This window comes from Phaseolus vulgaris, chromosome 5 (assembly GCF_000499845.2).
Source record: "Phaseolus vulgaris cultivar G19833 chromosome 5, P. vulgaris v2.0, whole genome shotgun sequence".
In the NCBI taxonomy this organism is placed as follows: Eukaryota; Viridiplantae; Streptophyta; class Magnoliopsida; order Fabales; family Fabaceae; genus Phaseolus; species Phaseolus vulgaris.
In genome coordinates, this window is record NC_023755.2 from 40,027,285 (window position 1) to 40,052,881 (window position 25,597).

The 25,597-nt window shown below is 29.7% G+C and overlaps 3 protein-coding genes across 4 annotated transcripts; all 3 read left to right on the plus strand.

Moving 5' to 3' along the window:
* Positions 1-1,606: 1,606 nt before the first annotated feature.
* On the plus strand, positions 1,607-6,315 carry LOC137836000 (boron transporter 4-like). Its single transcript, XM_068644792.1, has 14 exons — positions 1,607-1,930; positions 2,500-2,605; positions 2,692-2,774; positions 3,267-3,459; positions 3,534-3,672; positions 3,775-3,940; positions 4,021-4,187; positions 4,268-4,441; positions 4,534-4,629; positions 4,717-4,833; positions 4,931-5,253; positions 5,370-5,649; positions 5,744-5,869; positions 5,982-6,315. Exons 2-14 carry the CDS (start codon positions 2,502-2,504, stop codon positions 6,033-6,035), a joined length of 2,022 nt encoding a protein of 673 aa, XP_068500893.1. The 5' UTR covers positions 1,607-1,930; positions 2,500-2,501; the 3' UTR covers positions 6,036-6,315.
* Positions 6,316-14,216: 7,901 nt separating this feature from the next.
* LOC137836001 (BIIDXI-like protein At5g11420) lies at positions 14,217-17,792 on the plus strand. The gene is made up of 3 exons (XM_068644793.1): positions 14,217-14,522; positions 15,857-16,369; positions 17,067-17,792. Exons 1-3 carry the CDS (start codon positions 14,441-14,443, stop codon positions 17,600-17,602), a joined length of 1,131 nt encoding a protein of 376 aa, XP_068500894.1. The 5' UTR covers positions 14,217-14,440; the 3' UTR covers positions 17,603-17,792.
* Positions 17,793-20,157: 2,365 nt separating this feature from the next.
* Positions 20,158-23,180, plus strand: LOC137836002 (cytochrome c oxidase subunit 5b-2, mitochondrial-like). Of its 2 annotated transcripts, XM_068644795.1 has the most exons (6): positions 20,158-20,432; positions 20,526-20,611; positions 20,790-20,840; positions 21,665-21,731; positions 21,847-21,926; positions 22,803-23,180. In XM_068644795.1, exons 1-6 carry the CDS (start codon positions 20,318-20,320, stop codon positions 22,854-22,856), a joined length of 453 nt encoding a protein of 150 aa, XP_068500896.1. In that variant the 5' UTR covers positions 20,158-20,317; the 3' UTR covers positions 22,857-23,180. The 2 variants fall into 2 exon arrangements, with proteins under 2 accessions (XP_068500896.1, XP_068500895.1); XM_068644794.1 differs by having other exon boundaries at positions 20,202-20,611.
* Positions 23,181-25,597: the final 2,417 nt, after the last annotated feature.

A 25,597-nucleotide genomic window follows, 5' to 3' on the forward strand; every position in this document is an offset into this window, starting at 1 on the left:
TTGTAATTAAAATAACTAATTAAATCATTAAATACTAAATAGATATACAGTAATCAATTTATCATGTTTTATAAAATATTTTTTTAACTATTCTATATTTTGTTTGCTACTGTGATTTTATAATAGTTTGGACTAAATTATAATCATAATTAATTTTTCAATTTTGATGTCATCAATTTGATTCCTTAACTTTTAAAAAAAATATTAAGGTTATTCCTTTAACCTTTTAAAATAGTTTAAAATGTTCTCTTTTTTGTGGATAATTAACTAATTTTTTTTGGGGAAGTTTAAAACACCTAAACTTTATTTAATTCCTCACGTAACATTATTTACGTTTTTTATTTTTTCAATATCATCCTTTTACTTTTATTTCTTACACCTTTGTTTGTTTTTATTATTTTATTTATTATTATTTCAAAAGTAAAAAAATAAATAAATTAATAAATTAAAAAAATTGATAATTTTAATTTTAAATACACTAAAAATAAATATTTTTAATGAATGAGTAAAAAAATAAATTTTTTATAAATTAAAAATGTTTAATTTAAAATGTGTGTTAGATAAAAAAGTAAAAACAAAAGGGTAGAAAAAATAAAAGTGTAAATATTACTACATAAAGAATTAAGATAAGATGAATAAATCATTAAAAGTAAAAAATAAATATAAATGAGAAATATGAAACAATACATCAATACACCTTAATTTTTGCTCTTTCCAATCTTAATTTTTTTCTATAATTAACAGTACACATTTTTATACTTTTAAATATCTCCTCAGTAAAGCATAAAATTTTAAATATATTGATAAATTATTAATATATGTATTTATAAATTTTGTATTCAACATAAAAGAATAATAAAAGATCATAAAAATGTAACATTTCAATTCATTATTAAAAAGTTAATACAATTTTCATAATAATAGCTTAAATCAATGACATAACAAATTAAGAGTGATGATTCCTTAAACAAAAAAAAACCTACCCTACACAACTGTAAGAATTTTTCACATAAAGCATTAAAGAAAAAAGTTATTAATTTTGTCATTCCATATAGTAATAACTGTATCTTTTTCAGAAAGAAAAACACAGACATTTATAGTGAACACATCTTCCAACAAAATTTAGAAAATTGTATTTAGAAAAATGATACATTAACAACTTGCTCCATTATACAATCATCTTTTGTATGAAATAATAACAATACTCTTTTTTATATCATCAGATTGTATATTATTCTTTCTAATTGATGATATAAAAAAAGTATTGTTGTTCCAGTAAAATATAGATAAAAGAATAATGATATATTAACACACTGCTCCACTATACAACCTGATGATATGAAAAAGGGTATTGTTGTTATTTCATAAAAAAAAATGATTAGAACAAGCTTTCAATGTATCATTTTTCAATTAGAAATTGTATAGTGAATATTTGTGAATATATATCATTGATAATTTCAAGATTTTATATAATCACATTACAATTTTTAATATTATTATTTTTAATATTTTTTTAATATTATTTAATTATAATTTTTTTTATTATATATTTATTTTTTAATTCATGGTAGAGTTGTATAAAACTCTAAAAAATATTAAAGTATCATTTTCTCTTGGAGAAACTACCTTCTTCTCTCTTCTTCTTCAACCTAACACTTCCTCACTCTTCATGATACAAAGTTCAACTTCACCATCTCAAAAAACTTCGATGCACTTTTTGAGTGTGAAATGCTTTCAGATTTGTAAAACAGTAGTTTTTTTTGTGACAGTGGGGACCAGTTAGGATTCTCCTTCTCAACAACGTGGACTTTGCTTCTCTCTCGTCTCATTACTCTTCTGCCGTAATAAAAGCACCAAAACTCAAACGCAAAACCAATTCCAACACTTGCTTCGCTCTTCTCCTCGTGGCCACGTCAACAACTCCCGCTACGTACAGTTTCATCTCTCTTTTTCTTCTTCTTCTTCGTTCTTATCGTTTTTGCATTGAGTATTAACTATGTATCATTCGTATATATGCATTCGTTTTTCAATCTGCATGTGCCTTTTTGTTGTTCAAACGGCGTCAGTTGGTTTGTGTATGAATTCTGCATGTACTTGTAAATGTGATGAGTTTGGCTTCTTTTTTGTGTAGGAATTCTGATTTCTTGTTTAACTGTTTTTTTTTTCTTGTCTTGAACACGAGTATCGTGTTATTTATACCACTTTCGGTTATGTTTTGTTATTGATCGAACAGAACTTCCAGAAACTGAAAACGAATGTTAAATTGGAGTCATACATTTCCGTGTTTTTCAGTATTTTTTTTTTTAATTTCTTTTGACTGTTCCAGTGATGGTCATGTGCCCTGTTTCCAGTCAAATTGGTTGGTGAAAGAAGCCTAAACCAATAGAGAGAACCTTAAGTGATTGTATTTGTATTGTTTTTGACTTTCACGTTTTTTCTATGCCTTTGGATGCTTGAGAATTTTTAATGGTTTTGACTCATATCAGAGTGTGGATGCAGAGATGGAAAGCTTAAAAGCACCTTTCAAGGGTGTTAAAAACGACCTTCGAGGAAGAGCTCTGCACTATAAAGATGATTGGACAACTGGTCTCTACTCAGGAGCAGGGTAAGTTTGTTCTATATCAGTTCATCATTAAGCAGACTTTTAAGAAAAATGGTACTCTTTAATGAAAACTCTCTTTTTGTTGACAGAATATTAGCCCCAACTACCTATATTTTCTTTGCTTCTGCTCTTCCAGTTATTGCCTTTGGCGAGCAGCTAAGCAGAGACACAGGTTTTTTTTTTATCTTCTTCTCTTATCTGGTGTTTGTCTTAACATATATGTGTATACAAAAGATGTTTTCCAACGTAACACACTTCGTTTATAGAAGGATTAACTTGCCAGATACTTCTTTCTTTTCGGATTAGTTATCTCCACCAACTTGCTTTTTAAAAGAAGTGTTTTACTATAAGAAAATAAAAATTCTACATTAATAAATCTCATGATTTTATTTAGAAGTATTTTAGCGAAGTACATCTTTCGTATTTCATAAGAAAGTTGAATGAAATGCTTCTTCTATACTACGAATGAGTGTGTTTCATACATTCAGCACAAGCTTTTTGTACCCCTCACGCATTCACTATATATGAGTGAGCATGAGAAGGAATGGTTTCAAGTTAAATGTATGAATGAAAAATTAGAGATTAGTTCTTCTGTCTCATTCGAACTATCTTTATTAGTGAAAAACTTGACAGTGAGATTGAACAAGTTGTTATTTGTCTATAGATGGAAGCTTGAGTACGGTAGAAACGCTGGCTTCTACAGCTATTTGTGGAATTGTACACTCAATTTTGGGTGGCCAGCCTCTCTTAATAGTAGGAGTTGCTGAACCCACTATCATTATGTACACCTATTTGTACAACTTTGCCAAAGATAAGGATTCCTTGGGACGAGAACTCTTTCTAGCTTGGGCAGGATGGTAAGAAAAACACTTTCTATAAGACCCAAGTTTGTTGTGAAATCAATGTCTAATTGATATAATTAACATCCCAGGGTTTGTGTATGGACTGCTCTCTTGCTGTTTCTTCTAGCAATATTCAATGCTGGAAATATCATCAATAAATTTACAAGGATCGCTGGTGAGCTTTTTGGCATGTTGATCACAGTCTTGTTCCTTCAAGAGGCTATAAAGGTCAGTTTGTGGTATATTAGTCTAGGTATCAACTATCAAATTAAACATGATTTGGCATAATACATGGGAAAAGGACTTTGATACAAGTTTTTGCAAGTTCAGGGAATTGTAAGTGAGTTCAAAGTTCCTAAAGAGGGAGACCCAATATCGGAAAAGTACCATTTTCATTGGCTGTATGCAAATGGATTGCTGGGCATTATTTTCACCTTTGGCCTTCTCTATACGTCTTTAAAGAGCAGAAAAGCAAGGTCATGGTTATATGGCACAGGTTTGTTAAGTGAACTTCAAGTGATTTGAGCCATAGCATGGTTGAAGTGGGGAATCTGACATTGTTTGTTTATTGAACAGGGTGGTTTAGAAGTTTCGTTGCAGACTATGGGGTGCCTTTAATGGTGGTGGTGTGGACAGCACTATCATTCATAGTACCGAGTAAAGTGCCTTCTGGAGTTCCCAGAAGGCTCACCTCTCCTCTTGTTTGGGACTCTACATCTTTACATCACTGGACAGTAATCAATGTAATCAGTAATATTGCATATAGTCACAGCACTTCTTACTTTAGTAGTTTTGGAGATTACTTATACAGCATTTTCTGCAGGATATGGGGAAGGTTTCTCCTTCTTATATTTTTGCTGCTTTTATTCCCGCCTTAATGATAGCGGGGCTTTACTTCTTTGACCATAGTGTTGCTTCCCAGTTGGCACAACAGAAGGAATTCAATCTCAAGAAACCTTCTGCATACCACTATGACATATTGTTGCTAGGACTAACGGTATATCTCTCTCTTGTACTTGTCTGTTTAATGGTCATTTACACCAGTGATCCGAGTGGAATTGATGATTTTCCTTGGATAAATAATTTCAGACTTTGCTTTGTGGATTAATTGGCTTACCACCTTCAAATGGAGTTCTTCCTCAATCTCCTATGCACACCAAGAGCCTGGCTGTTCTCAAGAAACAGGTGGAAAGGATAAATGAGTATTAGTAGTGACTATCTTGATTGAATGGCTTACTTGATATGGTGTTTTTTTATTTATTTCAATGGCAGTTGATCCGAAGAAAGATGGTTAAAAGTGCCAAGGAAAGCATAAATCAGAAAGCTAGCAATTCTGAAATCTATGGGAAGATGCAAGCAGTGTTCATAGAAATGGATAACTGTCCAGATGTAAGCATATACTCCCTTAATCCTCTTGCCCCTGTCCAATTAAGTGAATTGATACATAGCTTACTTTTCTTTTGGTCGTGAATTTGACTGCTTGCAGAATCATTCAGTCGTCAAAGAACTAGAGGATTTGAAAGAGGTTGTCTTAAACGGTGAAGACAAAGGAGTTGACAACAAGAGTAACTTTGATCCTGAGAAACACATTGATGCATATTTGCCTGTCAGAGTAAAGGAGCAGAGAGTGAGCAATCTTTTACAATCAATCCTTATAGGAGCATCCATCTTTGGCATGCCTGTCATAAAACAGATACCAACTTCAGTTCTGTGGGGATATTTTGCTTACATGGCCATTGATAGTCTTCCAGGAAATCAATTCTGGGAAAGGTTGCTACTCCTTTTTGTAAGACCTAGTAGGTGGTACAAGTAAGTAAAAGTTACTATTCTTTCACCATTTTTACCAAAGCATGAAATTTCCACTGTCAATATTCTCATTCAATTAATTCTATTTCCAACACCAACCTATATATAATTTTTGGCAGGTTGTTGGAGGGGGATCATGCTTCCTTTGTTGAGTCAGTACCTCACAAATACATAGTAGCCTTCACAATCTTCCAATTTGTGTATTTCTTGGTTTGCTTTGGAGTGACATGGATTCCCATAGCTGGAATACTGTTCCCCTTGCCTTTCTTTTTCCTGATCACACTGAGGCAGCATATACTCCCCAAGCTGTTCAAGCCTCACCATCTTAGGGAACTAGACGCAGCTGAATATGAAGAAATAGTTGCTGCTCCAGGACTAACTTTCAATAGGTCCTTCAGGGTAATGATGCCATACTCAATATTATCACCATTTCTTCTTAATTCTCCTTTACATTGCACTGTGGGATACGAAAGAGCTTGTTTACTCTTAACAGGAGATGGAATCACCAGGAGTTGGATCAGTAGAAATAGTTAATGCTGAAATATTAGATGAGTTAACTACAAATAGAGGGGAGTTGAAGGTCAGAACTGTCAGCTTCACTGAGGAAAGAAATCACCAGGTGACAGCAATTCCACTGTTACTGATTCTAATTCAACTGTTAGTTTCCCTTTTTATGTTCTTTCTCTCATGTGAGTATTTTTTTTGATGGTTTGAATGCTGAGGATTTACAGATACACCCTGATGAAAATGGATCCCAGGCACAGATTGTTAGTGATGGAAGGTGATGAATCGATAGTATAATGGTAAATGCATAATCCCTGAAGAAGGGATCTGATCTGACATTGATGCACCTCTACTCTAGAAGAAAAACAGATGGTGATAGCAATATATAGATTAAGATAGAGTATTAGAATCTAGAAATTTTCAAGCTGCATCTATTAGGAGGCTAAGCTTTCATGGCTCTGGAACTTGTAAGAAAAAGGTGCTGATACATTGATACCATTTGGGATGTTTTTTTGCTATTAGCACTGTCAAAAGAAACTTTATGCTAGAAAAATTACCCAATTACTTTGGCACTTAAATTTTTGGAAAAGTTTACTTTTCCACCCAAAATTAATATTAAAATTAAAAAATAAATTAAATATAATTAAAATATTAATTTATTGGGTGTGCTGTTAAGTAAATGTTTTTCTTTGTTAAAACTATATTTTTAGTCTTTCTGGTATGGTTGCTGTCTATATAATTTGGACATCATAAAAACTCTAAGTACTGAAATAATTGTGACTGCAAAACAAAATGCGATAATATATTAAATATTAATTTAGAACATGATAGCTTTACACCTTCCTATTTTATACCATGCTTTGATAAATTATATATAATATTTTTATTTCAATTTTTTTTATGTTTATTATCATATAAATAAAACATTTTATTATTAAAGCAAATTATCAAAAAATTGATAGCTGTCAAAGGGTTATTTTTCTGTTAATTCATGTCAAAGTTATTATATATATATATATATATATATAATCAATAAAACACTAGATAATTAATTTTTAAGTAAAATAAAGTCTACCACCAGCAAGACGTAAAATAATTAAATAAGATGTGAAATAAAAATATTTAAATAATATAAAATAATTAAATAAGAATATGTTATAAAATAGTTATAAAATAAACAATTGAAGTAGGGAGAAAATAATTCAGTTCATCTTGGTTTCATTCTTTTTTTTGGAGTGATTTTGAAAACATGTGAGGTTTGGTGCGAAATTGAAAACGAAATCGAAATTGGAATTGGAGAAACGCTTCATATTCAATTGCCAACGATGCCGGAGTTTCAGTGGAACGGTGTTGACTGGCAAACGCTTTCGCGATTTTCGGCGAACAGAAAACAGCAAACGATGAACAGCGGTGAGGTTTGTTCATCTTTAAACGTGTAAACACGAAGCTGATCGGAACAGTTTCGGAGACGAGATTAATCGGTGTTGTTTCGTTGTTCTTCGTTGAAGCATTGAAGCAATTTTGAGGGAGGCAGAATTATTTCATTCAGTGCAATTTTCTCGGCGTAATTATTCATTGGAGAAACGGTGCGGTGTTGAATTGCGAACGGAAGTGGCGTTCTCCGGCAAATTTCTGGCGAAGCATTGGAGAAGATGACCGGAATAGATCTTGAATTCGAAATCGTTCAACAGTGATGTTGATCGGGTTTAATTTGATGAAGCAAAGCAGTGGCGAATGTGAATCGCGATTTGAAAGGCGCTGAAGAATTGTTTATGCGTGATTGATAGGTGCAATTCATACATGTGAAGAATCAGATGAATTCGACATTACACTGTGAGTCCGTAAGTTTAATTCATTTGGTGTTGTTGATGTTGTTTGGGAAAAAATTCTGATTAGAATCAATTATTGTATTTTCTGGAAATTAAAATTTCTTTTGAAGCTTTTTAACAAACAACTTATATGCTTTTGTTTGGTATATTCTGTGTGCATAGCAATTGAAGTTGTATTGCACTTAATCTATTTGACGGTGCAGCTTAATATCAGTAAAAGAGTGAAATCCAGTGAAGTATTTTTTCTTTTCATCGAACAGTTTCAGTGCATTAATTTGAATCAAGCAGCTCAGGGAAATTTAAACAGAACTCGGTCAAGGTGCAGAATTCATTGCAAATTCTGGAATTGCTATAATTAATTTGCGTGTGAAAATTGAGAAATTAGTTTTTCAAGAAGATAACGTGGTGATTGATTAGTGAAACTTGGTGAATACGTGATTTGACTATTTGATGCAGTGATTCAATTTCTCAACAATTTTAGTGGAAAAGGTTGAGCGTGAGAATTGGTGTACTCAAGCATGAAAAAGTGATATGAGAGAGATATACTTGATTGGTGAGAATTGGAGTGCAGAGAAGTTCATTGAAAAATCTACTAAATTTCATTCCTATAAATTCTACTAGTGGGACCCACACCATTTACATTTCTTTGGTTTTAGTTTGTTGGAGCTGCCACGGTGCTGTGCAAACGATGGGTGCAAATTAGCTTTAATTTCTAAAGGAATTTCTGGTAACTGTCGTGAATTGGTAAAAAGAAATTCAATTAGCAAATTGATAGTTCTAGTGGGGTCCAACAGATTATGGCTATTCATTGTATGTATGAATTGGTAATGATTTTTGGTTCTAAGTGCAGAAATTGCATCATTTGGTTAAAGAAAATCATTTTTTAGTTTCTGTTTTTTTAATTCAATTCAATTTAGTGTCATTTTCTAGGTAATTCTTTTCAAGTGATTATTTTCTTTATAATTTTTAGTTTCTTGTTTTAATTTTTGGATAATTTTTGAGTTTGTTTCATTTCTAATATATTGAATTTAGGTTTCTTAATTTTTGATTTTTTATTTATTTTAAGTATTATTGACCTTTTGAGATGAAAATTATTTTTTTAGTGTAATATTTGAAAAATGTTGACTAACATTATTAGGTAGCATCTTGGAAAAGAAAAATATAAAGTTAAGGATGACTACTCTCTAGATAACAAACAAGTAGAGGTTCAAAAGGAGGAGTGATAGACAATTGAGAGGGAGATTTGACAAGCTACAGAGATCAAACATCAAATTTTTTGTTTTTCATATTATCATGAAACCTTTGTTTGTGTTAAAAATTTAACTCTTGTTTATTTTATTTTTGTTTGGGAAAATGCTTTCAAAGCAATCTCATTAAGAACTTTGTGATAGCAAGTGATTAGTCCTGTGAAAATGTGTCAAGAGACTCAAAGTGTCAGTTGCATTTTCACTTAGAAATTTCATTTAGATTTTCTTGTTTTACTTTACTTTCTTCTTGCTAATTTATTGTTTTTCTTTTATTAGGTCTTCGTGATATCTAGGGTGTATCTCTCAATTTTTGTAGTTAATATATTTTTTATCCTAAGGAAGCCTTGCACACACACAACTTGGAAAAATTGTTGAGTTTCTTTTAAGGGTGATTGATTAAGTCTATTTGAGAAATCTTTGGTTAGGAAAGACATTGATACTGAAGTGATCCAAGTGACTCCCCCGCCTTTCCTCTAAGTGAACTAACTTAGAGAAACCTTGACTCTTTAACCTTGATAGGAACTTCCAAATTAAAAAAAACTATTTGTGAAATTTATTTATAACTCTTATTGAATAAATTTTTGTGTGAAAATAATTTCTTTTTAGTTTAAAATGAGTGATCATATGTATTCATCAAGGTGTTCAAGGTAGTAATAAGGAACCACTGGTAGAGTGTGGTTGGAGAGAGAAACTTAGGTTTTTGAAATAAAATTTAGACAAATGATACCAAAAGATACATAGAAAATTGGATGATTTTAGAAATGAAATTAAAAAAGATATGAAGGACATGTTGATCCAAATGGTTATCAACCTAAATAAGGGCAATGGATAAGAAGAAGAAGAAGAACCTAGGCGTCGTAAAAGAAATCCTAACTTTGATGAGCACTCTAAGAGTAAGTTTTTGTATCAGTTCCACAAACTTCAACTAAGAGATAGAACTCTAAAAAAACACAAGAATAAATGGAGTTACTTATGTTGAGTGCATGAATAAGGAAATGAGTTAGAAAAAACATGAATAAGGGAATGATCTAGAAATATGGGATAGGGTTAAATTTTTACCTTTTGATAACTTGAATGATTTGGTTTGTTTATGTGTTAGGATAAAACAACAACTAAAGAATAAAATAGTTTATAATTAACATTTTTTTACCATATATACTTTAAAATAAGAAATACTGTTAACATAGAAATATCACGTTAAAGAAAACTTAATCAATCAAACAAAATATTTTCTTCTTAATACATTGTTGAAAATTATAATTTTTATAAGAGTGTCAGACTCGATATTAAATGTTAGAAAGTTGTAGGGACTATTTTAAATTTAAAGAAACAGGAGTGTGAAAGGAAGAGTAAATGGTACAAATAGCAATTCCTAAATAAATCTATTGGACTCATTAGTAGTCATACAAAATTAATCAAAGACAAATTCTTTCTACACCTTCACAGTTTCTTCTTACACCCCCATATTTCAAAAAATATTCCATTCCAAATTTTACAATTTAAAATACAAATTTATATTTTAAATTCAACAATCTAAAATATATAAATTCTGGTTTGTATTTCAAATTAATAAATTTAATAGATTATGAATTCTACAAATTTGAATACAAGATTTATATTTTGAATTCTAAAGTTCAGAATATATTATATTCAAAATTTCAATATATTCTGGATTTTAGAATTCGAAATATAAATTTTGTATTCAATTCATATTACATTAAATTCATTAATATGTAAAATTCGAAATATAATTTTTTTCAGCTTAAACAATGAAAGTGAGAGGTTGTTGCAACTGTGGTACGGTGGTGGTAGTAGAAGTGGCGAGTTACTATGACAATGAAAGTTCAATGAGAATAAAATTATCATATATTCTTGTATTATTAGTCTTATATTATTTCCTAAAAAAAATCAATTAAGTTTTAAAACTAAGTGAAATAATTTATGTAGATTTTATATTTTGTTATAATAATTAGTGTATTGGTTAAAACAAATAGTTAAACATAAAAATATTAAAAGAGTAATAAAAAATTAACTAAATCTTGCATTGTCAATTTTTAAATTATAATATTGATCAAATTAACGAAATAATTATTATAATTAATACAATAATTAAAATAAACGGTATAATATAAAAAAAAGAGAACGACAAAGAACAAATTTATTTAAAACGAGTTACTTGAAAAGTTAATAAATATTTAAAATTTTAAAATATAAAAAATAAATAAAAAATTATGATAACAACATGTTTATGTTGTCATTTGTTGAAACTTTAAACTTCTTCGATAAGTTACAGAATTTCTATAAATAAGCCTCCACTTAGATTTCAAATTCCTTGCAATAATTCAAACCAAACTATTACATGCATTAAATATAAAAACAATCATCTTCAAGTTAAATATGTAATTAACTCAAATTAAAAAAGTACATATACCATTTCAATCCAATTAATTATAGGTAGATTAGATAATAAATTTTATAAAAACATTTTTATTTTGATTTCAAATTTATTTAACATCATCACATTTAATATATTCTCTTAAATATGAATCACTTCAGGACGGTCCAACTCTTATACAAACATAAAATACATAAGATACTTTATCTCAATACTTACATATCTATTATAGATTTTCTTCATAGTTTTATTTTTAAAAAATATTTTAGTGAATTGGAGAAAAAAGAAAGAATATATAATCAGATATTTACTTTAATTTTTAAACAATATGAAATTATATTAAACATAAAGGATATTTTCGATCGATGATGTTTGGTCGTAACCAATATACATTATATTCTAATTTCAAATTTCAAATTTATTGAAATAGTAGTATTATAATTAATCATGACTTTAAGATATTATTATAGATATTTTTGGATTTGAATATCTTTAACTAACTAAGTTGCATTTGTTGAGTCGAAACAAGATAGATGCGATCATAAGTTAAAACACATGCAAGCATGTTAATTGTTGCCTCGCATTTGAACAGAGAAGCAATAATTCTCTAACCTGTTCCTTAATCACTTTCATTATCTTCTTCATTATGATTCTACTCAAAGAACAAAAAAGAAATAACATTTTTGAAGGGTGCAGATTCAAATTAAAAATGTTACTCTCACATGGGTTGCCCAAGATAGGATCTGATGCAGATTTTAAACTAAGTGCCATTGCTCTGCAACTCTGAATAATTGAGACAGATCTTGGACCCAATCCACCTTCCTAGAACCAACAACATCGACACAAAACATTATCAAATTCAAACCCATGTGCTACAACCATGTTTAAATGGACATCCACTTTTCATTTTCTTTGTTTTTTTCTCCATTTTCTCTTCAAATTCTTCGTGCTTTTCAAAAAAGATAATCACCAATCAAATTAACAGACACTGCACTTCGCATTAAGGACAAAATTCTATGAATTCTGATAAGGCGGTGAAACAAACAAACAAATCCACACAGAGATCACCAAAACAAACCTAAGGAACAATAACTATTACTGTGTTATAACACGAAATTCGGAGTCAGAATGATTGGTGGATGACTTAACAGTCTTTCGGTAAAAATCAACATCCATGTCATATTGCGAGATAAAGACGTTAATTCTAATTAAAAGATAATACAACGGGATTAATAGTTATTGGGTCTGGTTTAACCACTATAACAGAATAAGACCTATCAAAATAGTATAAACAGAAGGAAATTCTCATAGTGAAAGGTAATGTTATTCTGAATCTTGAACTGAATCACTGAAATTGACTGTAGCTGACTTGAACGTTAAAGTGTCTTTGCAGATACCTCCTCACTCAAATATCCTAAAAGAATGTGATGGGAAAAAACACAAGTGGAAGCAACACACATAATTACGAATCAACTACGGAAAATAAACAACACAGGATTTAACGTAGTTCGGTCGCCAACTGCAACCTACATCACACGGACAACTATTAGATTTTCATTCTGTCTCGTTACAAGTACAATAATTAAACTAACTCACTAAATATGATGTCTAGTCAGTCTAACCCAATTGATTATAACTTCATATCTAACGGAATTATCGGAATTGAAAAGAATACAGAAGAAATTCTATAGAAAAGATTCAATTTTGGATAATTTTATTTATACGTATATTGATTTTTTTTTATTTATACAATTACGACAATTTTCACTTCAACTAATTTTATTTAAGCAGAAAAATCTTATTGTGAAAAGTTATTAAAGTAATATGAGTATAAGATTTTAAAAATAGGTAATGATTTAGAGTCACCGACAGTATATGTTCTGGATTGAAAGAGCATGTGGTTTTTAATTGCTTTGTCTCACCTTCTGCCTAGAACTGCATGCATAAATGTTCTACTTCTCTAAAACAATTCCTTGCAACTGTAAAACCATGTCTTTCCAAATGACACGTGTCCACATTATCAAACTTCCCTTCATAATATTCCTTTCTTTGGATTGTGGAAACGTTGCTGCCTCTGATAATTGTTGCTTCTGAATTATGTAAATGAACTGCATGTGCAGCTACAAGTGTTGTGTTAATCTTATTTCTGAAACCTGGTGAAAAAACCTTATCTTCTCTTCTTTGAATTAGCTTTTTCCTTTTATTTCATTATGCATGCAATTGTATATGAGTGATAATATATATAGAGAAATAATTTTTATTAAAATAGATTATATTGAACTATTTTAAAATCTATTTTAATAAAAGTTTGATGGATTTATGTTGAAAATTTCATCGACTAGATTTCATAGTATATAAGGGAATACAAACCTCACCTCATAAGTCGATTTTATGAAATTGAGTTAGATTTAAAGTTCATTTCTTAAAATGGTATCAGAGTCATCTTCGAGTCTATTTTAATGGTTGTTTGTTGGATGTATCAAGTTACCCGTTTTCAAGCCATTATCGAATCACCCATAATATATTGTCCCACGCTCAATGTGAGGGAATGTGTTGGAGATTCACATCGACTATATTTCATAATATATAAGTGAGTGCAAATCTCACGTCATAAATCGATTTTATGAAGTTGAATTAGATTTAAAATCCATTCTTAATAATTTATCAAATTATCTATTATCGAATAATTTATTATATAATTTTGTTTACGAATTGACATAATACTATTTAAAATCTCACATAATATATAATAGATGCAAACTTAATATTATAAATTAATTTTATAAAATTGAAATCTACTTCTATTCTAAATATAGTGAAGTTAATTCTAACTAAGAATGCTATCAGCTTTTCAATTGTAACTAGAATAAACCATGTGGTTTGTATTGAACAAAAGTGCATTAAATGAGGTTTAATATAAAAAGATTACTAATGACCATTTTTTTACTCTTGACACGTGTGAGATTTGTTTAGCAATATTGGCATGTCTTCTTGGAGACAAAGCTATCTGTCTTGGAAAAATGAAATCCGAAAAGGTTTTGGTTGAACAATAGGATAGTTCCAGTGGCATTAACGTAGTTCCATCTCAACTCAGTGGCTTTTTCCTGCAATCATTCGAATAAAACCGAGTGCTCCCTCTCGGATCTCAACCTCAAACCACTTTCTTCTCTCTTTCTCTCTCTCTGTCTCTCTCTCTCTCTGTTTTCTCATAACTCATGAAAATGCAGAACCTTAAACTGCAACTACTCTTACTCCTCTCAGTTTCAACCTTTCAGGCTGTTTTCTCCTTCACAAATGGTTAGTTCTTATTATCTTCACTTTAATTTCTTTCTTCATTCTTACATCAATGTTACAACTTTGAAGCAACCACCATTTACTAATGTACCATGATAAGATCCAACCATTCAATGCAACTTGTATAGTCATATTCTCCAAATCCTGTTATTCAGATTTGTAACTAGGAGTTATTGTTGGAGATTTTACATCAACTAAAGATTATGACATTTTATAAGAAATAAGTAAGTAATAAGTAAGTGCAAACCTTATCTTATAAATCGATTATAAACCGATTTTATGAATTGAATTAGGTAAATCTCATCTTATAAACCGATTTCATGAACAATGAGGTTGAGATTATAAATCGATTTTATGAAGTTGAGTTAGGTAAATCTCATCTTATAAATCAATTTCATGAACAATTTTATGAGGTTGAGATATGCTTAAATTTAAATGGTTATGAAATTAGTTACACTATTTCTTCACTGAAGATAGTGCATCAATAATTTGTATGCTGTTGTTTATATGTTTTGAACTAAGAAACCTTCAAGTTTTTTTAAATGATACAAGTTTTTTGGTCATATCTTAAGCCCTTCTGTTATCATACTATTAGCATGCAGCAGAATTAACCTTCAAATTTTCGTTCTTCTAAAACAATTTCCTGTTCCTAGCTAGTTAACAAAGTATCAGTTCAGTTCTATCACACTTTTCAATTTTTATATATAAATTAATTTATATATAGATCTAATTTTTCACGCTACACTCATAAATGGTTACTTTTTGTTTAAGAAACTCTACAGAACTCATCTACCAGATGAATTCTCTAATTTTAATGCAGTCGTTTGAATATTCAGAAAATTTATAAAAGAAAAAGTATAAATATATATAGTTTGTCACACTTATTTATCTCTAGCCAAACCAACAAGTCTTATGGGTTTCGTAATTAATTCAATATTTTAATTACTCATTTTTTTCTATATTGAGAGAATAATTTTTACCTCTGCACCGTTAACCGACGTCTAAAAAACATGTTTTTTTGCATTAAAAAATTGTATAAGGAAAATTTCTTACTAAATGGACCATCAACTTTATGCATATTTATTTACATAATCTTACTAAGATAATTAATATATATATATAATTGATGTGGCGATAAAGATCTGATAATAAAAATACCGACAAATTGTAAGGATTTACGAAAGCCTGAAAATCTTTTCACATGGCTTAGTCATGTTTTCACGTGGTCACCTGCACTTGTTTCTTGCACATGGAACACGACAAAAAGTGGTTTTGAAAACAAAAAAATTGTTTGATTTGTTTTTAGAGTGACACACCAAGTGTTTGTGAAAATTCAGGGTTGTTGCCAAATGGGAACTTCGAGAGGGGCCCAAAGGCATCAGAAATGAAGGGTTCGGTGGTGATTGGGCAGAATGCGATTCCTAACTGGACGATAACGGGGCTGGTCGAATACATAAAATCAGGACAGAAACAGGGTGACATGTTGCTGGTTGTGCCTGAGGGTGACTATGCAGTGAGACTTGGCGATGAAGCTTCCATCAAGCAGAAGGTGAAGCTGAATGAGGGGTTTTTCTACGCCATCACGTTCGGTGCTGCTAGAACCTGTGCACAAGAGGAGAAACTTAATGTCTCTGTGGTTCCAACCACTGAGAAGAGGGACTGGGGAATCATCCCCATTCAGACCATGTATGGTAGCAATGGTTGGGAGTCTTTCACTTGTGGGTTCAGAGCAGATTTCCCAGAAGCTGAAATTGTCATCCATAACCCTGGCAAAGAAGAGGACCCTGCTTGTGGTCCCCTCATCGATTCTGTTGCCCTCAAGGTTTTGGACCCACCCAAAAGAACCAGAGGTAAATAACAATACTCCATGACTTACCACTGTAACACAAACACCGAAATGGATACTGACACGACACGAACACTAATATAGAACACTAAGTATAATCTCAAACACTGATACTGATATAGCACAAACACAAATGGACGACATGAACACTAATATAAAAATACGTATAATTTCAAACAGTGACACTGACACTAATATAACACAGATATTGATACAAAAATACGTATAATCTTTATAATATAGGATACTTTATTGATATGTGTCATACTAGTGTCGTATAAGTGTGAGTGTCCGACACGTATATTAAACACGAACACACACAATGTAAGAGGTGTGTCTGAGCTTCTTACTTTTTCCTAATACTATCATAGTCTTTGTAGCACAGATACTTACTGATATAGCACAGACACTCAAATGGATACTGACACGACACGAACATTAATATAAAGATACGTATAATCTCAAACACTGACACTGACACTAATACGACACGGATACTGATACAAATATACGTATAATCTTTATAATATAGAATACTTCACCGATATGTATCATACTAGTGTCGTATAAGTGTCGTGTCCGATACGTATATCCGATGTGAACACTAGCTATTATGAGCTTAGTAATTTTTCCTAACTTTATTTGTGTGCATTTTGTATTATGCAACAAGTTTTAAAAAGTGGGTGTTGAACATGGTGCAGCTAATTTGCTGAAAAATGGAAACTTCGAAGAAGGGCCATATCTGTTCCCAAACTCGTCTTGGGGGGCATTGATCCCACCCCACATTGAGGATGCTCACAGTCCCTTACCAGGGTGGATAGTGGAGTCTCTCAAGGCTGTGAAGTACATTGATTCAGATCACTTTGCAGTGCCTGAGGGAAAAAGAGCCATTGAACTTGTTGCAGGGAAAGAGAGTGCCCTTGCACAGGTTGTGATCACCACAATCGGAAGGGTCTATGACCTCACTTTCGCTGTGGGTGATGCCAACAATGCATGTGAAGGTTCCATGATCGTGGAAGCATTTGCAGGCGCAGAAACTGTCCAAATTCCATATCAATCTAAGGGCAAAGGAGGTTCTGTGAGAGGGAAACTTCGGTTCAAGGCTGTTGCAACACGAACACGTCTCAGGTTCCTAAGCACATTTTACACCATGAAGAGTGATAACTCTGGTTCTCTCTGTGGACCAGTGATAGATGATGTAAAATTGCTGAGTGTTCGTTATCCCAGACGTGCTTGATCATGAGATTCCACAGCAAATACAGTGAAAACAGGTGCTTGATTGTTGCAGTTGAGCATATATAGTAGATGATTCTGGTAATAATATATAGAAGAGTGAGCATTGATGAGTGAGTGAGTGAGTTTACCATGTATCTATTTTTCCATCAAAATCAAATGCACTGCTGAGTCAGAGAGAGTTCTTCCATTAATGCAACTCAAATTCAACATCACTCTTCCCTATACTAATTTAAAGGAATCAATTTTTACAACAAAATATTGATTTTTTTTTTGTATGATTAGTTCCTTTTATTGTAACATTTTTTACAAGAGAGTTAACTGGTTTAAAATAAAATAAAAAATTAATATTTAAATATGACATGTTTTAATATTTACACTAAAAAATCATTAAAAATAAAAAATAAGAGGATCGAACATTTTTTGGGACTCTTTTTTAAATTTGAAAAATGTTGGTTGATCGTGTATTTCATTCTAGTTCGATAATTCAGAGTATCATTTTTCTAGTTGATACCTTTTAATTCCATATTCGAAGTTGCAATTGAATCGATTCAATACATTTTTAAATGTAAACATTGGTGTTATATTTTTAAAAAATAATTAAACATTGGTGTTATATTTTTAAAAAATAATTAGTCACTATATTGATTAAATTATATACTAATTTAAAAATTATAAAATTATTCATATATAAAATAATTTATATTATTAATAAAAATTTATAAAATAAATTTAAATTGTTATCTAAATTAGTTACTTAAATTTTTAGTTATTAATTTAGAATTAGTTTTTAAAACACTGATAGAGACTAATTTAAAATATAAGATAGTGACTAAAATCTTAATAACTAATAATTAAATAATAATTTAAAAATTGTTTTATATTTAAGTTATTTTAAAGATTAAAAATCTATTTAATTGATAAAATAGTTTTTAGTATAGTCAAATAATAATTAATTATTTTATTTCTAAAATTAATTTTTATTTAATAATTTTTTTAATATACACACAAATATCAATATATAAAGTTTGCTGAAAAGAAATTATACATATTTTTTTAATAACACATTCTTACAATTTATTTTCTCTATTTCCCTGTTCCATTCTAGTCATATTACGGTTTAGGCATTAAAATGGTTTTGTTTATCATAATAAATGAAAAATATATATATGTACAAATTTGGATAAGTTGTGGATTGTTAACATGGCTTCATTTGATACGATTTCATACTTAATACATCAATTGTTTATTTCATATATTGTTACACACAAATTTTAATAATACTTAGTTTAATTTATTAGAATTAAGACTACATCATTTTCTTATTTCATATACTGTTATACATAAATTTTAAATAAATTGTTGCTTAATTTAACTTATTAAATTTATACATTCATCTTTAATAAACTCAAATATTATCGTAAAATAAATTAACCACAATTTAATTAAATCCTAATTAAAATCATGTTTAGTCAACATGATTTTTTTGTGAAAATTTTAAATTAAAGTCAACTTATTATGATACGACTTTAATATTTTACTCTATTGAAGTTAAAGTTGATGTTATATTGTATTAGTACGACATCTTCTAAACAAAATCATACTAATAAGGCAACTTATCTAAACTCTCTGAATAAATTTTATTCTGTCCATTAAAATATATTATTAAAAATATTAAAAAAATCTAAAAAGTTATTGCATAATTGCATAAAATATATTAAAGTGTATGACTTAAGATAACATAACTTTTTTTAATTAATTTCCATGTCGTGAAACTAATTTGATAAACATATGACAATCTTTAAAATTTGATGCTTTAGTGATCAAATAAAAAACAAAACACTTCCAAAAATATATATATCTTATTCTTTTTATCACTTTTAACTTTACACTTAAAAAAATTATTAAATAAAAACTAATTTTAAAAATAAAAATAGTTATTTACTATTTGATTAAATTAAACATCATTTTATAAATTAAAAAATTTATTGGTATTTAAAATAATCTCTATTATTAAAAAAAAATTATAAAATGATTTCTAAATTAGTATTTAACAATTAACTATCAAAATTTTAACGACTAATATTTTAAATTTTAAATTAATTTCTATTAATTTTTTAGGTACAATTTAAAATCTAGAATATTATTCATTAAAACACTTAAGTTACAAATACTAATTTAGAAACCATTTTATAAATTTTTTTAATAATAAAAATCACTTTAAATCTGAATAATTTTTTAATCTTTAAATTAGTATATAATTTAATTAATATAGTGACTAATTATTTTTTATTTCTAAATTTAATGTTTTTTTTACTGTGATAATTGATTTTTTTTATATAGACTAGGATAAATCTTGTGTATATTTGTTACCACCTACAAATATTCTACTAGACTTGGACATGGTTATTAAATAAAGAAATGGGTTTTGTGATTTTCATATTTAACTTTTTCCATACTAAAATATATATAAAAAAAATTAATTTGGTAAGAATAGTTGTGAGAGAAAGCCAAAATTAAGAAGGTTTGATCAGAGATTTGTTTGACTGGCACGTGCGATGGGGGTGGCTCACGTGGCAATGTTGGCCTCTTCTTGAGGTTTGGAAGAGCATTGGTGCGATTCACATTGAAAGTGTGAAGGAGCATTTCTGCAGTAGCTGTTGTGAACGAGAACGACGTTTTCTATAGCCACCATTTCCTCAGATCGATAACCCTAATCATGTTCCGGAGAATCCTCTCTTCTTCCAACCTCAAATCCCTGCACACGGCGCTCTCTTCTCCCCGTCTCCGATTCGCCGCCCCTCCCCTCACCCGCCACCTCACCGCTCAATCAGGTATTCGCTCTCTCCCTTTATTTTCCCGATTCAATTGCACGCTTCTGTTTTTCTTCAATTCAATTTCATTTCGCTTGTTCTTATTCCAATCAGGCGCTTCTTCCGTCAGAAAGCGCGTCGAAGATGTCGTGCCAATTGCCACCGGCCACGAGCGAGAGGAGATTCAGGCCGATCTCGAGGTATTTTGGATTTTTCCCTTGCAATCGACGATATCAATCGAATCTGTTCATATAACATGTCAGAAGAAGATTTGGATTGATTGTGCCTGTTTGAAGAGATTTCTTTATTGAATATCCTGATTTTTTTTTCAATTTTAGTCTGCTTTTTTACATTTCAATGGATTTATTTTTTGTTTAGGGGAGGGATATTCTTAAAATCAACCATCCTGAAGGTCCTTTCGGCACAAAGGTTAGTGTTATTGCCTTATAAACATGCGTGCGTTTAATGTTTTGTATTGAGTTATTTAACTTTCTATCGGATGTGTAATGTGCAGTCTAATTACTTAAGAGCGCATTATAAGTACTCTATCGCTGTCTTGTTGTCCTTTTGTTTCATTTAGTTGTTTTAGACCAGAATTATATCTTAATCTAACATTATCGTTTAAAACAAAATATTTTGATTGGCTTAATCTGTACAGAATAAAGTCATTAGCACAGTTTTGGATTATATAATCAAATTGTAAAAATATGTAGAACGCTGAAGTGATAAAATGACTGTTGGGTTTGGGAGCGTTACTAATTACTATAATGTATACTGAATTTAATGTAGAAGCAATTCTCTAAAGCTGTTGCTCTGACAGGATTTGTGAAGGGCAAAATATGTATACACGCATACTGAGTTTAGTGTAGGAGCTATCATCTGTACTTGGTTTTAAGATAAAGATTAAAGAATAAGCATGATGCTAGAAAATCGAGGGGATCTATAGCTTGTTGAGCTTTTACCCAACCACAATTTGAGAGTTTCCTGACATTAAACAAAACAGACTTAAACTACAGGTATAGTTGTCGCTATGCAACTTGAATTTGAACTGAGGAAATCCTCTTCATTATCTCGTATCAAGGGATCTGATGTCCTAGCCATTTCTTTTTTCCCTTCTTCCTTCTTCCCTTTTGTAAGTGGAAATATTGATTTGTGTGTGTCCTTTTAATAAGTTCCGTTGATTCATGTTGCCCGATATATAACTGTTTTGAAGTGTGTTTGATATATGACTTCTCTGTTGTTTGTTTTGGTAGGAAGCACCTGCTATTGTTAAATCTTACTATGACAGAAGGATAGTTGGATGCCCAGGAGATGAAGGTGGTAAGTGTTCGTTGTCTTTCTCTATGAATCTGTGTGCATGCCTTTTCATAATCTGTTGAAAAAAAATACTAGATCTTGGTATCATTGTGAGGTGAAAATTCCCCCTTTTCTGCAGAAGATGAGCATGATGTGGTATGGTTTTGGCTGGAGAAAGGCAAGCCTTATGAATGTCCAGTGTGCACACAGTATTTTGAGGTAAGTTGGGAATCACATTTAGAATTTGTTGATACCATTGTGACTTACCATGGTATATTTTGAGTTAGATGTCAAGATATGTGATTATGTAGATTGAAAATATTCGAATTGTTTGGATGCTCCCATTAGATCTGTGTGTCATCACACACTATGGGTCCCTTTCATTTGTTACCCAATATTATGAATTTCCCTGACAGACTAAACTAAGATTATCTGACAATTATTTGCTTGGTTTTTGCAGTTATAGCATGCTATACTGTCTTGTGTGTATGTGTGATTCCTATTTTAGCAAAAAAGGACATTTTAAATTGATGGGGAATCTAACACGTTTAAATTTCACAATTTATTGCGTATGAGTGTCAATCCGGTTTAACCTAAAAAAAGTGAAAAGTCAGAAGAACAAGCCTTTTGGCTCCAGAAGCAATGAAGTAGGGCGTACTTAATTTAGGTTAAAATTAAAATTTTATTCATGTTGGATGGGAAATTTTACAGGAACTGATTTGTTATTTCCTGTTAGTGTCACCACTCATCAAGGCTTCATTTAGCTGGTATTATGTTTGATTTAGAGAAACTGTATGTTGTTTCCCTACATCATAACTACATGCATAGAAGATGCTCTACGAACTATAATTTCTCTTCTGGTTGGATTTATCGTCACTGCTTCTGGATATGGTTATGAAGTTGGTGCAGTCCAGCATGCTTACAGTTTTTTGGTTTATGAACTACAACTTGAGAGTTCCAGTAAACTGGACACTGAATAATCTTAAATTGTACTCGTGTCACAAACCTAAAATTCTAGTTGGATTACAACATGTTTGTTACTTTGATGGTTGCATTACTGCCCATTAAAACTAATTATTTGTTTTTTCTTCACAGCTCCAAGTGGTCGGACCTGGTGGTGATCCTTATGGACATGGCGATCATCATTGATTTCATCTTACAATTTTCTTACAGAAATAAAATTTGCAAAGAGAAGGGAGAAAATTTCATCTCTCAAAATTACGAGGCCTTGTTTTGATTGGTCTATCTATACCTTGCAGTTTTGCGACTTTAGAATAGAAGTTTTGTCAGTATTTACTAGACTCATGCTGGTCATTTCATTGAGCTATCAAATCCTGCAAGGATTTTTTTGACTCTGCCAAATAATTGATAGCAACACTGATTCTTTGGCGATTCTTGAATGTGTAGAGCCTTCAACTATTTTTTGCACCCCTAAACCACTAAAGGGAGTAAGGGACTACCAATTTGATCCAATTGAGTCATTTTTTGGTTCCATTTTTGTTAAATTATGCCTAACCCCCCTGTGCTGTGTGTTTTACTTAACATTTTAACTTAAATGTCGATTTTTTTTTGTTAATCACCAAGATCCTTTCTGAAGAAAATAAAGCATGGTGTATTATAGATGATACTTTTGTTTCTTAATCAAAGGGTTAAGAGTACAAAAGTAATATTTGTTGTTAGAAATTAGTTGTTGGTTTTCAGTCAGGGAAATCATCATTTTCAAAATGTATCGTTTTTTGACTTAATGTGTGTATATAAATAGTAAACCTGGTCATATAATGCAGTCAGTTTTTTAAGAAGAAAGTAATTAATTTTATGAAAACTGTTTTAATTAAATAGTTTTGAAGTATAATTAGATTGTCGATTCTTTTCACCTTGTTATTTTAAGAAGCTGCAACAAAAACATACGATTATTTTAAGAAATAAGGTATTATTTGGTGTAAAAAGCATAAAGGATCCAGCATGTGCATATAAAAATATTAGTATGACATAGCATGTTATTAGTATGACATTGGTAGATAAAAAGTTGTAGAGTCATGGGATGATAGAAAGTTTAAAGAGGTAAAATATTTTGTCCATTTGAAATATTGTGGTAAAATAAAAAGGTTTTTGGTTATTGAAATAATTCAGTTTTAAGTAACTATGTTATTAATGTAAAATATATACTATTTTTTTAAACTGAAAATGATGATTAGTTGAAACATGTAAATTATTAATTTAAAGTATTTGATAAAATTAAGTGCTGAGTTAATTGCTAAAAATGTAAAAAAATATATTATAAGTTGTATTCCTAGTTTTAGATAAAAAATTATTTTAAATAGTTATAAGTTTAATACTTTTAGTTAATGGTTATAAAAAAGTGTCTTAGTTATTTTTTAACTCTTATTTTGTTTGGTTAAAAGATAAAATATTTTATTGAAAATAAAAAGAGTTAAACATCTTAAAAATTAAAATAAACCATTAGATATAAAAAAAAAAAGACAGTGAAAAACTATAAATTCAAACACTGCTTCAAATATTATGTAAGAAAAATGTCACAAGATAATGGGATAAACCCATTACTAAATGTCTTACTCTAGTAAAATTAGTAAAAATAAACTATAAACTAACTAAAACGAGTTTATAAGTGTAATTACAATAATAGGTTTTATTATTTCATCATCACAACATAAGATAATCCAACATGGTTTAGTTAAATTTAAATTAGTAACCATTTATTTAAGATAATCCAAAAGCATAACATTTAATGATTATGAGAGGACAAAACATGAAGTGCAATATATCAAAATGGCTTATCATTTGTATTTGACTTTCAATGATGAACTCAAACTTCTTTTTTAACTTTTAAACAAGTTTTGTCTTTTAATTATATTGGTCCACACTAACATCAAACCATATCTTGAAATCTGCATAGCAATCTAAATCTACTTTTTTAGCCAAACTAATAATGACATATTTACACTTTCAAGGAAAAGGATTTATTCACAGAACAATTTAAGAAATACTCTAATCCCTATATAAAAAAAAGTTTTTAAATTCAGTAAGATGAGAAAAATTTCGCAATATCAAATATTAAAAATCATCCATGAGAAAAAAAAAACTTAACAAATATAACAAATTCATTTTTTACTTGATAAATATATCATAATACCAACAATTGATTTTATAGACCTTAATTGTTTTTTTTTCTTTTTTTTCTAATGTATACTCTACTTGTTCATGTCCATTAAATAAGCATGCATATATAAATAATATTAAATAATTATGTTTATAATTAATTATAATATATTTTGTTATAGTTTAGAAGAGAAATATGGTTGAGGTCTAATAGTGTAATTATTATTTTATATAAGAGTTGAAGCACTCTTAAATGTTTATGTTTTTTTTTAATTTTTTAATTTTTTAATGATTAAAAAATATCATCATTTAATATTCACACAATTTTCCTTAATTGTATGTAAAAAATTGTTACCTAATGCAATTTCTTTTCACACTTACAATATAATTTTGTTATCTAAGAATAATATAATTAAGATAATATCACCTTTATTATTCAATACACTCTAAGAAAATCATTAAATAGAAACTAATTTTAAAAGTAAAAAATAATTAATTGGTATAGTGATTAGAGTAACAAAATTATTGATTTCTAAATTAGTTTATTATTGATAAATAGTTTCTAAATTGATATCTAATTAGTTACCAAAGTTTTTAAATAGATACTAATTTAAAAACTATTTATAATAATAAAAACAAATCTAGAAACCAATAATTTTTTTAGTCTTTAAAATAGTCTTTAATTTAATCACTATAGCATCTAATTATTTTTGTCTCTAAAATTAATTTCTATTTAGTGATTTTCTTATGAATATATATTTGAGTAATCTCAG